Raw genomic sequence first — 16,285 nt, 5'->3', positions numbered from 1 at the left:
GGTGGGGAGTTAATCTCTCTCCTGCTACATGTAGGGCTGTTTGTTTGAGGCCGGTGTTTGGGGGATTTTACCTAGGAAAGAACTGCTCTGGCAGGGTAGTACTGCTAAGTGCTTAAAGGGTCTTCAAGGACTGAGGACACTTCTGATTCTATTATTCAAAAACATTTAATGATGTCTACATTTGCCAAGCTCAGTATTAGATGTGAGTTACCAAATAATTGTCCGATTTCACAGAATGTGAGGTCAGATAGGGAAGACAAGCAGACAGTGATAAATGCTATGTCGGAGGGGCTGAAATATTAAATAGGGGGTTCCAGGAAACCTCACTAATGTCATATTTGAACTTAGATATGAAAGAGGGAAGAAAAGACCCATCTGGGCATCTGGAGTGAAGCTGACAAAGGAAATTGCGGATGCAAAGGTCCTAAGACAGAGCCTGCCTGGCTTACAACCATGAGAGCAAAGGAGCTTCTGAGATGGAATGGAGTTAAGCAAAGGAAGGCTGGGGATGTAGTGGTAGAGCACTTGTCTAGCACATGCAAGGGTTGGGTTTGATTCCCAGCACTGCCAAAGGAAAAAAAGTGAAAAAGGTTAGTGTATAGACTTGTAAGGTCATGTAGGGCTTTATTATTCATACAAGAAAAAAAAGGAGAGGTTTTGTTTTGTGGAACCAGGGATTGAACCCAGGAGCGCTTAACCACTGAGCCACATCCCCAGCCCTTTTTTTATTTTTTATTTTGAGACATGGGTCTAAGTTGTTTAGGGCCTTGAACTTGTCCTTCTGTCTAAGCTTCCTGTCTAGCTGGGATTGCAGAACTGCACCACCATACCTGGTGTTTGTTTTATTAGTTTCATTGAGATTTAATTTACACATGATTTACCCACTTAAAATGTACATTTTTTAAAAAAATAAATTTTAGTATATCCACACTTGTACAATTGCCACAATTTTAGAACATTTTCTTCACGTATACATACAATATTCCATTGTGTGAGTACACCATGTTTTGTTTATTCATCAGTAATGGACATCTGGGTTTCTACCTTTTGGCAACTATGGATAATTTTTTTTTGTTGTTGTTTAGACATGTTTCATTTCTCTTGGATATCTATATCTATTTATCTATAACTGTTCAGCCTTTTTAGGAACTGATGATCTGTTTTCCAAAGGTGCTGCACCATTTTACAATCCCACCAGCCAAGTATGAAGGTTCCAATTTCTCCACACCTTTGCCAATACTTACTATTGTGTGTGTGCATGTACCTGGGGATTGAACTCTGCGTATTGTGCGCTAAGCAAGTGCTCTATCCTGAAGCTACACCCTCAGCCCTCAGTCTTTTGACTATAGCCATTCTAGTGGATTTGAAGTAATATCTCCAGTATTTCCTTAATGGTTTTTTTTTTTTTTTGGTACTAGGACTGAACCCAGGGTCTCCCACATTCTAGGCAAGTGCTCTCTACCATTGAATTACATCCCCAGCCCGAGGCTAATGATGTTGAGCATCTTTCCATGTGTTTATTGGCCATTTGGTATCTTTTTGAGGAATGTCTATTCAGATCTTTTGATCGTTTTTAAATTAAGGATTACTTGCCTTTTTATTGTAAGATTCCGTAAGAGACTTTGAGAGCAGAAATAATGAAACCTATCAGTTGGAGTCAACTAAGAAAAAAGGGGACAATACTTATTCGCACTTGACATAGCTAATGCACAATAATCACAATGAGTAGCAGAACTAGAGTTAGATAAGTTTTATTCCAGTGGCCAAGCTCTTAATCATAACGAAGAATGGACAGTGGTTCCCTGAACTCTTTTAGCCTAGTCCCTTGCCCCAATTCTCAATTGCTCAATCTGATGAATTCTTGAAAGCCCTACCATCCTTGCGGAACTTTCACCCAGGCGCCGGCAGGTGGCGATGAGGCAGGCTCCCCTTCTGCCGCTCTGTCTGACGTGCGCACCTCTGTGCTCGGCCACTGGCTCTGCAGCCGTACTTCCGGGCGCCGATGCAGGTGAGCCAGGGTCTCCCGAAAACCTCAATGCCGTCAACCCAAAGTAAGCGAGCCTAGGCTCCCCGCCCCAGCTCTTTGCCACGGCCGCCCAATACCAAGGCCAAAGTGCCCAGGAGGAGGACGGGTAGCCATCGGAGGAGGCAGAGCTGCGCGGACACCTAGGTCCCGGCGAGGCCCAACAGGATTTAGACCGGTGCCCCTGACCCACTGCGCGGGAGAGGGTCTTGCCTTGGGTCTTCTAGCTATCCTGTCTGCCCGGAAGCAGAGTGTGACCCCTCCTTTTCGTTCCCTCGGTCCCCGCCAGGCGGCGCCATCGGCTGGGCCCGCATTCCACCCGGGGTACAAGCCCTGGCCACTCTAAGGGTGTTGAGATAGACCAGGAGAGAGGCCTGTCAGAGAGCAGACCGTCACTGGGAGTTAGTTCTCGTGAACTCTGGCATTTCAGCATTAGGATTTCCTGGTTATACCTATGTCTATTCTTATGCTCTACTTGCAAAGATCCTGAGTAGATACAGGGTGGGCCCTGGAAATAGCATTTTTAACAGCGGCTCCTGGTTGATGTCCATAGCCTGGGACCTCTCCTTCAGAAATACTGGCGTAATTCATGGAGGGGAACATTGTAATGGGTTGTTTATGGGGCTATTTATGTTCAGGAATGCTTCTAAGAGTAAGTGGTTCTAGCTGGACATTGTATCAAGGGACCAGCATATCTCCCCACCTCACACCACAATAATGAATTCCCTTTCCTGTCCCTAGCAGGATGCAGAAGGTCTCCGTGTTGCTCTTCCTGGCCTGGGTCTGCTTCCTCTTCTACGCTGGCATTGCCCTCTTCACCAGTGGCTTCCTTCTCACCCGTTTGGAACTGACTAACCATAGCAGCTGCCAAGAGCCCCCAGGTCCTGGGTTCCTGCCATGGGGAAACCAAGGAAAGCCTGGGGCCTGCTGGATGGCTTCTAGGTTCTCTCGAGTTGTGTTGGTGCTAATAGATGCTCTGCGATTTGACTTTGCCCAGCCCCAGCACTCACATGTGCCTGGGGAACCTCCTGTCTCCCTGCCCTTCTTGGGCAAACTAGGCTCCTTGCAAAGGATCCTAGAGATTCAGCCCCACCATGCCCGACTCTACCGATCTCAGGTTGATCCTCCCACCACCACCATGCAGCGCCTCAAGGCCCTCACCACTGGCTCATTGCCTACTTTTATTGATGCTGGCAATAACTTTGCCAGCCATGCCATAATGGAAGACAATCTCATTAAACAACTCACCAATGCAGGTCAGTATGGACCCCTTTGGAAGCCAACAGTACTTGGGCAGATAACTTATTTAGAAGTTCAGGAGCCAGAACTCTGGGTGCCGAGCTATGTTTGGGGCTGTGGCATAGGGGGGCTAGGAAGGTGGAGAAAGAGATTGGGACCTCGTGTGTAAGCTCAGTTTGGGAGACAAAGGGTTTTGTCCTTGGTGAAGGTTTGAATCTATGTGGAATGTTGATTTTGCTCTTGGGGAACTCTCAGTAAAGGGGCAAGGGAGAAATGAAGAGAAGAGGAATCTTGACTTACAAGTGTGAAGAAGAGTGTAGGGATATCCAGTGCCTGTTCATTCACTGACTTGGAAAAAGCAGAATATACCCAAGAAAAACAGGTCAGCAGAGAAACCCATGTACTGAAAACTAGCAAATCATTTTTTAGGAATTGGAGTGAGAGGTCTAGGTGGAGTATGGTCATCAGGAAAACCTTCCTGATGGGAAATTTTGGACCCCAAAAGATAAGGGTTGCTAGATAGAATAGCTGTGCCTAAGGATACATGATTGGAATTTCTTTTTTTTTTTTTTTCACATAAGGGAGTTTATTAAGCACACAGAGTGTCTCCCTGCAGGGTAAGAGAGAAAATGAGAAGAAAAGATAAAGGGTGTGCACTAGAGAGAGTGGAAAAGTGAGGAGAGAGAAAGCAAGTGAGTAGGAGAGAAAAAGCAAGAGAAAAGCCATGATTGGGATTTCTGATGGGTCTTAAAGAATCTACTCTTCTGTTTTTCCCCTGCCCTGATTCCTGCTCTGCCTCTGACCAACCCCCTCCCCAACATGTCCCTGCAGGGAGACGTGTAGTCTTCATGGGAGATGATACCTGGAAAGACCTTTTCCCTGGAGCTTTTTCCAAAGCTTTCTTCTTCTCTTCCTTCAATGTCAGAGACCTACACACAGTGGACAATGGCATCCTGGAACACCTGTATCCCACCAGTGAGCAATGGGCCAGAATACTTAGTCCCTGACTAAGACTGGGAACTGGGAGAGCTGCTTTAGTCTACAGATTCTGAACCTCCCATGGGTAAAATGGCCTGGTGTTTGTCCTGGACATAGAGTGTCAAAGCCTGGCTGGGGTTGATGAGTGGGCCTTAGTACCCTATGCTCAGTGTTCTCCCCTTCACAGTGGACAGTGGTGAATGGGACGTGCTGATTGCTCACTTCCTGGGTGTGGATCATTGTGGCCACAAGCATGGCCCTCACCACCCTGAAATGGCCAAGAAACTTAGCCAGATGGACCAGGTGATCCAGTGAGTGTGGGTTAATGACTGGGGGAGTGGGTTTATGCCTGAGAATCTCAGAATGTATGGTTCCAAGAGAGAAAGTCCTTATTTGGAGCCTCTTTCCTGGCTGATTTCTATCTTTTTTAGGCCTTTTTCTGAAGTTAGGGTCCTCATCCATCTTGAATAACTCAGTGTGTGGCTTTGGACAGTAGGTTGAAGAGGTGTCTCTTTGCCAAAGGTCTAGGCCATACCTATGAAAGTCATAGCTCGGGGTGAATGGGCCTTTGAAAAGGATCTTTATCCATCTCTACCCCTGACACAGTTCTCGGTCCACAGGGAACTTGTGGAGCGTCTGGAGAATGACACACTGCTGGTGGTGGCTGGGGACCACGGGATGACCGTGAATGGAGACCATGGAGGGGAGAGTGAGCTGGAGGTCTCGGCTGCACTCTTTCTGTACAGTCCCACAGCACTCTTTCCCAGTGCCCCACCAGAGGTGAGACCTGGACTTTTCTGTTTTCCAGTATTCATTCTACATAATGATCACAGGTTTATTTTATTTTATTTTTTTTGGTACTTGGGATTGAACCAAGGGCACTCAACCACTGAGCCACATCCTAGCCCTATTTTGTATTTTATTTAGTGACAGGGTCTCACTGAGTTCTTAGGGCCTTGCTAAGTTGCGGAGGCTGGCTTTGAACTCCTGATCCTCAGCCTCCCTAGCTGTTGGGATTACAGGCATGCACCACCACACCCAGCATGATCACACTATTCTTATAGATCCCTTTATTTTAGGCTCCCAAATCCATTATCCTGGGATCCTCAACCCATGGTACATACTCATTTCCTTCCATCCAAAACACTTGCTTCAGCTTTCTGATGAACTCATTAACCCCCCATTCTCTCCCTCTAGGAGCCAGAAGTGATTCCTCAAGTCAGCCTCGTGCCCACACTGGCCCTGCTGCTAGGCCTGCCTATCCCATTTGGAAACATTGGGGAGGTGATAGCTGAGCTCTTCTCAGGGGGCAAGGACTCCCAGCCCCACTTCTCTGCTCTAGTCCAAGCCTCAGCTCTCCATCTCAATGCCCAGCAGGTGTGTAAGAGGGCTGGACTTCTTAGTGATAAAGTTAGGGTGGGTATAAGAGAAGCATAATGGCTACTACATTGTCCTTTGTCCAGTCTTCCCTCTTTCCATATCCATGTTGCCTTCCCATTATCCCGCCTTTCAGTGTTAGACAGAGTTTGGGTCCCTGATTTCCAAGTACCCCTTTTTGTAATACTTATCCTTGCCTCTATCCCAAATTATATTTCTGATTTGTTCCCCTTGGTCTCTGACCTTTTCTTTTAGGTATCCCGATTTCTTCATACCTACTCAGCTGCTACTCAGGACCTCCAAGTTAAGGAGCTTCATCAGCTACAGAATCTCTTCTCCAAAGCCTCTGCTGACTACCAGTGGCTTCTTCAGAACCCTCAAGGGGCTGAGGCTGCACTGAAGACTGTGATTGCTGAGCTGCAGCAGTTCCTGCGGGGAGCTCGGGCTATATGCATCGAGTCTTGGGCCCGGTTCTCTCTGGTCCGCATGGCAGGGGGTGCTGCTCTCTTAGCTGCTGCCTGCTTTCTCTGTCTGCTCGCATCCCAGTGGGCAACATCCCCAAGCTTCCATTTTCGCCCTCTACTACTTATACCTGTGGCCTGGGGCCTGGGTGGAGCTATACTGTATGCTGGATTTCTGACAACTGCTGGGCTGAAGCTGGATCCAGTGGTTCTAGGGACCATAGCTGCAACAAGCTCCCTCCTCCCTTTTCTGTGGAAAGCCTGGGCTGTCTGGGGCTCTAAGAGGCCCCTGGCAACTCTGCTTCCCATGCCTGGGCCTGTCCTATTACTCCTGCTCATTCGGTTGGCTGCCTTCTTCTCTGATAGTTTTGTTGTAGCTGAGGCCAGGGCTACCCCTTTCCTTTTGGGCTCACTCATTTTGCTCCTGGTTGCCCAGCTTCACTGGGAGGGCCAGCTTCTGCCACCTAAACTGCTCACAATACCCCGCCTTGGCTCTTCTTCCCCAACAGGCCCCCAACGGCACAGTGGTACATATGCCCTGAAGCTTGGAATTGGGTTGCTTTTATGTACAAGGCTAGCTGGGCTTTTTCATCGCTGCCCTGAAGAGACACCTGCTTGCCACTCCTCTCCCTGGCTGAGTCCTCTGGCATCCATGGTGGGAGGTCGAGCCAAAAATTTGTGGTACGGAGCTTGTGTTGGGGCACTGGTGACCCTATTAGTTGCTGTGCGACTGTGGCTTCGCCGCTATGGTAATCTCAAAAGCCCTGAGCCCCCTGTGCTCTTTGTGCGTTGGGGGCTGCCTCTGATGGTACTGGGCACTGCTGCCTATTGGGCATTGGCATCAGGGGCCGATGAAGCACCCCCACGTCTCCGGGCCCTGGTTGCTGGGGCATCAGTTGTGCTTCCTCGGGCAGTGGTGGTGCTGGCTGCTTCAGGACTCATGCTGCTTCTCTGGAGGCCTGTGACAGTGCTGGTGAAGGCTGGGGCAGGTGCCCAAAGGACCAGGACTGTCCTCACTCCCTTCTCAGGCCCCCCTACTTCTCAGGCTGACCTGGATTATGTGGTCCCTCAAATTTACCGACACATGCAAGAAGAGTTCCGGGGCCGGCTAGAGAGGACCAAATCTCAGGGTCCTTTGACTGTGGCTGCCTATCAGTTGGGGAGCATCTACTCAGCTGCTATGGTCACGGCCCTCACCTTTTTGGCCTTCCCACTTCTGCTATTGCATGCAGAGCGCATCAGCCTTGTGTTCCTACTTCTGTTTCTGCAGAGCTTCCTTCTCCTGCATCTGCTTGCTGCTGGGATAACCATCACTACTCCTGGTAAATATATATCTCAACCCTGCTCCATCTAAGATAGTAGTGATATGAGTCCAGCCCCTTTTGTTTTCAGGGAGGTGTTGCTTCTCATGTTCCTCACCTTGACATATGGTCTCATGCCCCACACAATTGGGAAGGTCTTCCTGATGTCCTTTCTCTTACCTGCTATAGCCAAGCTGAAACCCTCTCATTGGTTTTAATGAGTTCATGGTGGTGGGGGTGGGAGGGGTGATAGGTAAGGAGTCCTCCAGGACTTATGGAAGTGCTATATCCTCATGAGCACTTCTCCTGATTCTCCAGTGATAAAAGTGGCAAATTATGAATATATTATCATAGTGAGCTGTGTGTATGTGAGACAAAGAAAAAGATTGAGCACAGTGGGGTTCAAATTAGGATGATTGGACTTTGTGCCACAGAGGGAATTAAAATTACGAGTGGGCAGGCATAGTCACTCACTCAGTGACTCAAAATGCTGAGGCAAGAAGATTGCAAGTTTGAGGCAAGACTTGCAACTTAGTGAGACCCTGTCACAAAAAAAAAAAAAAAAAAAGGACTGTGGATATAGCTAGTGGTAGAGTGCCCCTGGGTTCAATCTCCAGTGCCAAAGAAAAGAATAATGAGAGTGTTGTCTTATAGAGAGGTTGGGGTAGTGGGCATGTGTGTATGAAAGCTATCTCTGAAGTAGCTTATGTGATGGTAGGGTGGTAGGCTATGGATTAAGGAATGAGATGTAATTGTAAAGAGGTATACCTTTTCTGCAGGTCCTTTTACTGTGCCGTGGCAGGCAGTGTCTGCATGGGCCCTCATGGCCGCCCAGACCTTCTACTCCACAGGCCACCAACCTGTCTTTCCAGCCATCCACTGGCATGCAGCTTTCGTGGGATTCCCAGAAGGTCATGGCTCCTCTACTTGGCTGCCTGCTTTGCTAGTAGGAGCCAACACCTTTGCCTCCCACCTCCTCTTTTCAGGTACCTCTTTGCTTTCCCTCCCTTGCTTTCATTTGTTTTCTCTGGCTTTGTGGAAAGAAAAGAAAACCCTGAGTTTAGGAGGGAAGATGTGGTTTCATTAGATCCTTGGCATCCCTTGACCTAGGCTAATTGGAGCCTGAGCCAGCTAGGGTGGTTGGGGACTAGGGTGAACTGATTCCAGTGTCTTCCATAGATGTCAGCCCTGCCCTTTCCTTGAGACAGTAGGTTGCCCACTACTCCTGTTGTGGCCTTTCCTATGTGAAAGTCAAGGGCCAAGGAAGAGGCGGCAACCTCCAGGGAGTGAAGCCGAGGCCAGAGTCAGGCCTGAGGAGGAGTTGGAGGAGCCACTGATGGAGATGAGGCTCCGGGATGCGCCTCACCACTTTAATGCAGCACTACTGCAGCTGGGCCTTAAGTATCTCTTTGTCCTTGGTGTTCAGGTAAGTATGGAGGAGAAATCAGGGAGCTAGTAATCTTTTCTCAGGTGTGTTTCACATTCTTTCGTACTTTCAAAAACCCTGGGAGAGCAGGGTGCAATGGTTTATGCCTGTTATCCCAGCTACTCAGGAGGCTGAGGCAGGAGGATCCCAGCTTCAAATCCAGCTTGGGCAACATAGTGAAACTCTGTCTCAAAAACAAACAAAAAAACCCTGGGAAGTCTTGACCTGGGTATAGATAAGTGAAAAGATTGCCTGAGTCTGGTGACCTCAAGTGACAATTTTGAGACTTGTACCTTTGTTTCTTTATCTGGTCCTTGATCATTTCCTCTGCAACCTAGGTCTGGGCCCTGTTAGTTGCATGTTAGTTGCATTTGGGTATTATGGACATACTGGAAAGGCTGAGGTAATGATCAGGATTTTTTCATAATCTGTGATCATGGAGCCTCCTCCTTCTCTCCAGGTGCAGAAGATGTACTGACATCTTCCTCCACCCTGGGAGTCAAAGCCTAAGTGGTAGCATCACAAATGAATGGTGACTTGCCCAAGGTCACTGAGTCAGTGTTTGAGCCAGGGCAAGAATTAGGTTTCCTAGCTCCTAGCCCAGGGTTTTTTCCAGAAACACATGCTTCTTTCCAACTCCTTTCATTTTTCACAGGGGCCTATAGCAATTTTCCCTTTGCCCTGCTTCTTCCTCCCCTTCCCATGTAACTAGGACCCTCCTCTCTTTCTTTAGATTCTGGCTTGTACCTTGGCTGCCTCCATCCTCCGCAGGCATCTAATGGTCTGGAAGGTGTTTGCCCCCAAGTGAGTGGATTTGCTTGAGAAGGAGAGGTGGTGGTTGGGAGAAACTTAGAGCAAATTAAGAACATTCAGTGGCCCAGCACTTGCCTAGCACATGCAAGGCACGGGGTTTGATTCTCAGCACCACATATAAATAAATAAAATAAAGGTCCATTGCCAACTAAAACATTAAAAAAAAAAAAAGGAACATCCAAGATGAACAAAGCTTGTTTTGCCTCTGTAGGGAAAAGGGACTAAACCTATTCTTTTTTTTTTTTTTTTTTTGCGGTACTGGGGATCGAACTCAGGGCCTTGCACTTGCGAGGCAAGCACTCTACCAGCTGAGCTATCTCCCCAGCCCTAAACCTATTCTTTGACTCCTGAGACACTTCACCTTTCTTTGCAGGTTCATTTTTGAGGCCATAGGCTTCATTGTGAGCAGCGTGGGACTTCTCCTGGGCATAGCATTGGTGATGCGAGTGGATGGTGCTGTGAGCTCCTGGTTCAGAAAACTAGTTTTGGCCCAGCAGAGGTAGCCTAGGCTATGGATGCTTGCATCTGACTACAGAGAGAACTGAAGAATAACATAGCCTGGCCTGCACAGGTGCTAGCTAAGTGCAAGAGAGGCTCAGCCACACCTCTTATCATCATGCAGCCAGGCACTACTGGCTCTGGGACTTCATTATTTTAGAATTCAAAATCACAGTGGAGCCTGATCTCTAACTCCTGATTTGGTTGCATCTGATGGACAAGGGTGGTGGTTGCGGGGCAGGGTTCTCTAAAGTGGAATAAAATAATGTAAATATGTTTGTCTGAGATGTGGGGAAGTCCCCACTGTCATACATGGGTTGGAGGGAGGGTCAGTCTCCCCTCTCAGGCAGATTGTATCAGTCATCTTTGATAGGCCTGGCTACACCTGAGAACATTTGGCAAGAGGTTGGAGTTATCTGAATTCACTGCCCCCACTTTTTCCTAGATCACTCCTGTTATCCCACTTATGATTTTCCTTTGCTATTCAATTAACACATTTTATGAGTTCTTATGCTTTGACTGATCACAGAGAAGACTAAGAATATAAACCCAGGCATCATGGAGTATGCAATTTCACTGAAGGCCCCAAATCAGCTTTCCTGATGTGTCCTTTCACTCTGGGACACCCTTTGCTCTTCACTTCTGTGGAAGTATCCCTAGTTTCTCAGCCTGTGCTGCCTGTTTATTTATGGTACTGGGGATTGAATGTAGGGGTGCTTCACCACTTTTTGCTACATCCGTAGCCCTTTTTATTTTTTATTTTGAGATACCCTCTCTAAGTGGCTGTGCTTGCCTTGAATTTGCAGTCTTCCTGCCTAAACCTCTCTAGTTGCGTGTGCCACTGTGCTTGGCTTTGTATTGCCTTTTATCAGATCCATTTGCCCATCTTTTTTTGGCTGAGGGAAGATGGTTATGGAAATTGAACCCAGGGCTTGGCATGTGCTAGGCAAGCACTTGACCACTGAGCTACATCTCTAGTCCTTTTTATTTTATTTTGAGACAGTTTCACTAAGTTGCTGAGACTAGCCTCAAACTGTGATTCTTTTGCCTCAGCCTCTAGAATATAGACCTGCTTGCCCATCTTATAGAACATTCCACTGTGTCTCATTATTTCTGGACTTGAAGCCAACACTGTATGGATCTATCTATCTATCTATCTATCTATCTATCTATCTATCTATCTATCTATCACTAAGGTTTGAACCCAGCACCTTATGCATTCTAGGCTAGAGCTCTAACACTGAGCTATACTCAGCCTCAAAACCATAACATCTTAATGTTTCTCTTGTATATCTCCTGTGTCCTCTGTCCACTCCATCCCCACACTCAGGTGTCAGTTTTGAAGTGATGGCGTGAGATCCTCCTGGAGATGTCCATCAAAGAGTTTGGAAGTCAGAGGGGTGTAGTGGACATATGCCTTTAATTCCAGTGATTTAGGAAGCTGGAAAGAGGAGGATTGGAAGTTCAAGGCAATTTAGGGAGACACTGTTTCAAAAGGGCTGTGAATGTAGCTCAGCGGTTGTGCACCACTTGGTTCACTCCTCAATACCACAAAAATAAATATAAAATAGATAAAGTGGATTATTTACCTTTTAGAAATAAAGTTGGGAAGAGGCTTTGAAGAGAAGGGTTAAGACTAAGGTTTGAGGTTTGAGCATGCTCAAGTCATGAGAAGATGGGATTGCTGAAAGAAGAAAAGATCTTAAAAAGGTGGAAGAGCACCTACCTTTAGTTGGCATGAGGAAGAAAAGATAAGGAGCAGTGGTTGTAAAGAAATATTCACTGCTGTGGTAGGTAGCTAAGGGAAGAGTTCAGAGTATTAATGGGTAAGACTCTAGGGTACAGAGGTCAAATGGAAAGATGAAAAGTGTGCACTCTGTGAGGCAATTGATAGGTCGTTAGTTATACTGGTTATAAACAGGTTTAATAATGCAAGATAGAGAAGTTAGGTCCCCAGTTAGCCTATAAAATGAATAAGGGAAGAAAACAGTGGTAGAACAAACAGTGCCTTTGTGAGAAAGAAAAATGCCCTTTTCCATCTTTAGTACCCAGGGAAAGGATTTCAGACCCCAGTCACTCACCATCTCCTCTGCCAGCACCTCCACCAACCCCACCCCAATTTTATTTATTTATTTATTTATTTTTTGCAGGGACTTCCTTACCTAGAGTCTAAGGATAATGTCCTAATCACCCATCCACTATATAATCACTTTCTTTTGATAAATCATCAGAATTTTTTTAGAGAAAGATATGTTAGAATATTGATGACACCATTAAATACACTACTAGAAGTTCTTCCTTGCCAGACATGGTGGCACATGCCTTTAATGCCAGCTACTTGGGAGGCTGAGGCTTGAGGAACCCACATTTGAGGACAGTCTGGGTGATTTATCAAAACCCTATCTCAAAATAAAAAAAATAAAAAGGACTAGGGATGTAGCTCAGTGGTAGAATGCCCTTGGGTTCTGCAAAAATAAAAAGAAAAAAAAAAAGGAGAAGGAAAAACAAACAAAAGAAATGGGATCATATAATCTGTGGTCAATCTTCTGTGATTGACTGCTTCATCATGTTTCCAAGGTTTATATAGCAGTGTATGTTATTTTTTTCTCTCTCTCTCTCTCTCTCTCTCTTTTTTTTTTTTTTTTTTTGGTACAATGGCTTGAACCTGGGGCACTTAAGCTCTGAGCCACATCCCCAGTCCTTTTTATTTTTTTATTTTGAGACAGGGTCTCACTAAATTGCTTAGGGCCTTACTAAGTTGCTAAGGCTGGCTTTGGACTTGGCCTCAACCTCTGGATTCTTCTTTTTTTAAGTTGAGATAAAACCCAACATTTTAATCTTTTGGGGGGCGGGGGGTGGTATATTACTGGGAATTGAACCCAGGTGTGCCTTACCACTGAGTTACATCCCCAGCCATTTTTATTTTTTTTGAGAAAGGGTCTCACTGAGTTGGTTAAGGTCTTGATAAATTACTGAGGCTGACTTCGAATTTCCGATCCTCCTGCCTCAGCCTCCAGAGTTCCTGGGATTACAGGTGGGTGTCACCATGCCCAGCATATTTTAACCATTTTAAAGTACATTCATAATGTGCAACCATCAGTGCTATCAATTCTAGCATTTTTATTACCCTAAAAAGAAACCCTGTACCCATTAAACAATTACTTTCCCTCTTTCTCCCCAATCCCTGGCATCACTAATCTGCTTTATGTTTCATATTTGCCTATTCTGGATATTTTCTATAAACAGTATCATTCAATATATGCCCTTTTCTATCTGACTTCTCCTTCTGCCTCTTCCTTTTTTTTTTTTTTTTTAATTTGAGACAAGTTCTCACTTAAGTTGCTTAGGACTGGCTAAGTTACTGAGGCTGGCCTCAAACTTGTGACTCTCCTCTCTTGGCCTCCTGAGTTGCTAGGATTATAGGCCTGTACTACCACACCCTGATGTTTTCAAAGTTCATCCATATGGCAGTGTGTGGTACTTGGTTCCTTTTCATGGCCAGGTCATTCCATTGCATGAATAGACCACATTTTACTTCTCCATATGTTGATGAACATTTAAATTTTCACCTTTTAGTTATCGTAAATAATGCTGCCATGAACATTCATGTATAAGTTTTTTTTTTTTTTTTTATTGTTGTTGTTGTTGTTGTTTTGTACCAGGCATTGAACCCAGGGGCACTTAATCACTGAACCACATCCCCAGCCTTTTGTCTTTTGAGATAGAATTCCCTAAGTTGCTTAGGGCCTCACTAAATTGTTGAGACTGGCTTTGAACTAGTGATCCTCTTGCCGTAGCCTCCTAGGCTACTGGGATTACAGGTGTATGCCACCATGCCTGGCTCTCATGTATGTTTTTCTTGGGCATATGTTTTAATTTCTCTTGGCTGTATACCTAATGGTATATATATTATAGCAGTACTGGGCCATTTGGCAACTCTAATCTTTTAAAGAACTGCTATTCTGTTTTCCAAAGTTGCTGTACCATTTTTATATTCCAACCAGCAGTGTATATGAATTCTGATTTCTCCACATTGTTGTCAACACTTGTTATTATCTATTTGTGATCCAGTCATTCTACTGTATGTGAAGTAATATTGTGCTTTGGGTTTGCATTTCTTTGAAGGTCAGTGATGCTAAACATCTTTCCTTGTTCTTATTGGAGAAATATCTATTCAGATCCTTTGTCTATTTTTAAAATAATTTTTAGATGTTGTTAGGCCTTTATTTTATTCATTTATTTATATGTGTGGTGCTGAGTATTGAACCCAGTGCCTCACACATGCTAGGCAAGCACTCTACCACTGAGCCACAACCCCAGCCCTCCTTTGCCTATTTTTAATTGGGTTGTCTTTTTATTGTTGAACTGTAAGCACTCTCTATATATTTTAGATATCAGTTCCTTGCCAGATCTGTGATTTGCAGATATTTTCTCCATTCTATGGGTTGTTGTAAAAATCACGAAAAAACAAATTATCTATTTCTCCTTTTCTCTTACCACAATCAACACAGAAGACTTCTGTGACTTCACAAGGCATGGGTATTTCCTCCCTCCAACAACGAAGTACTTCTGCAGTGGACACCAGCTCAGTAATCTCTATTTCAGTTCAGTTTTGACACTGTGAGGAAATAAGATCAATTCCCTGAGAATGAAGATTTGGTCCCCAAGACTGCTCCCCCTTCTCTCACCACTTCAGATGCAAGTTGCAAGCCCCAGGTTGTTTCATCTGTGCTTCTGGTTGAAAAAATTGAGATTTTTCTCAATATAGTTTGGGGTTCCCATAACCCCTTCCTTTGGTTTGATTAATTTGCTTCAGAGGCTCACAAAACTCAAGGAAACATTTACTTTTATGTTTATCAGTGGTGTCAGCTTTTTGTTGCTATTACAAAATACCTAAGAAAAACAAAGGAGGAAAGATTTATTTTGGGTCATGGTTTCACAGGTGTCATTCATGGTTAACTTGCTTCAGTCTCATGGACCAGAGTATGCAAAGAGAGCGTGGTGGAGCAGAGCTGCTCACCTCATGGGAGCCTGAAAGCAGAAAGGGGGAGAGAGTAGAGTGGAGAGTGAGGGGTGAGGAGCAGGGACGAAATACAGTTACCAAGGGCATGTCCCCAAAGTCTCACTCCCTTCAATTAGCTCCTACTTGCTATAGTTTCCACCACCTCCCATTACTCCATTCACTTGGGAATCTATTAGTAGATTAACCCATTGATGAGTTTATAGCACTTATGATTCAATTACTTCCCAAAGGCCCCCCACCTCTGAACATTGCTGTACTGGGAACCAAACCTTTAACACACGTACTTTTAAAAGATATTCTGGATGAAAACCATAACACTAGTTTATTATTAAGGATGTACAAGAAGATATACATAAGGTGGGAAGGGATGCAAAGCTTCAACTTCCTATCTAGGTATATGACCTCCAGGAACCACCATGTGTTCAGCTTTCTAAGGAACTTTCCAACCTGTCGTTTTTGGTGTTTATTGCATAGGCCTGATTGCTAATAGACTGGGTGGGAAAATCCAGCAAGGCCTGTCTATTCATTTTCTTTCTTCTTGGCCTTTCTGTGCAGTATTTCTTCCTCAAGGGTATGGGAAGGGAAACTCCTGGAATAAGATGGGTCTTGTGACCTATTTTCAGACAAAATAGGTCAGAGAATTTCTTTAGGGCCAGGTAAAGGTAGGGAAAGATTAGTTTCTATGAGTTGCCTTGGGGAGGGAAAAAACCAGGAAACTGGGAGGAAGACCAACAGTTTTCATTTTCTTCTGTCCATTTGTGTGTGTGTGTGTGTGTGTGTGTGTGTGTGTGGTTCTGGGTATTGAACCCAGAGCCTCACACTAGACTAGGCAAGCACTCTATCACAGATCGACATGTCCAGCCCTCTGTTGTCCTTTGAGATGGTTTGACTGTATTCCCAGACTGCTCTTGAATTCCTGGGCTCAAGCAATACTTCCACCTCAGCTTCTAGAGCAGCTGGAACTATAGGTGTGTGCCACTGCATCTGCCTTCATTTTTTTTTTTTTTGTATATACTTGACTATATTTTTAATTGTTTGTTCTATTTAGTTATATATGACAGCAGGATTCATTTTGATTCTTTGTACACAAATGGAGTACAACTTCTAATTTGTCTGGTTGTATACAATGTAAAGTTACACCATCTG

The 16,285-nt window shown here is 45.2% G+C and overlaps 1 protein-coding gene across 5 annotated transcripts; it reads left to right on the top strand.

The window, feature by feature from the left end:
* The first annotated feature begins 1,913 nt into the window (after positions 1–1,913).
* On the top strand, positions 1,914–10,401 carry PIGO (phosphatidylinositol glycan anchor biosynthesis class O). 5 transcript variants are annotated; one of them, XM_079112464.1, is made up of 12 exons: positions 1,914–2,008; positions 2,768–3,279; positions 4,094–4,237; positions 4,428–4,551; positions 4,861–5,020; positions 5,438–5,617; positions 5,873–6,097; positions 7,349–7,400; positions 8,159–8,365; positions 8,588–8,805; positions 9,539–9,609; positions 9,992–10,401. In XM_079112464.1, exons 2-12 carry the CDS (start codon positions 2,769–2,771, stop codon positions 10,119–10,121), a joined length of 2,022 nt encoding a protein of 673 aa, XP_078968590.1. In that variant the 5' UTR covers positions 1,914–2,008; position 2,768; the 3' UTR covers positions 10,122–10,401. The 5 variants fall into 5 exon arrangements, with proteins under 5 accessions (XP_078968590.1, XP_078968586.1, XP_078968588.1 ...); XM_079112460.1 differs by having other exon boundaries at positions 5,873–7,400; XM_079112463.1 differs by having other exon boundaries at positions 1,954–2,008; positions 2,765–3,279; positions 5,873–7,400.
* The last annotated feature ends 5,884 nt before the right edge of the window (positions 10,402–16,285 follow it).

The sequence above is a fragment of the Sciurus vulgaris genome, assembly GCF_902686455.1.
Source record: "Sciurus vulgaris genome assembly, chromosome: 15".
Lineage (NCBI taxonomy): Eukaryota > Metazoa > Chordata > Mammalia > Rodentia > Sciuridae > Sciurus > Sciurus vulgaris.
Note: the sequence above shows the minus strand (reverse complement) of the source record. Positions and strands in the feature narration are given on the sequence as shown.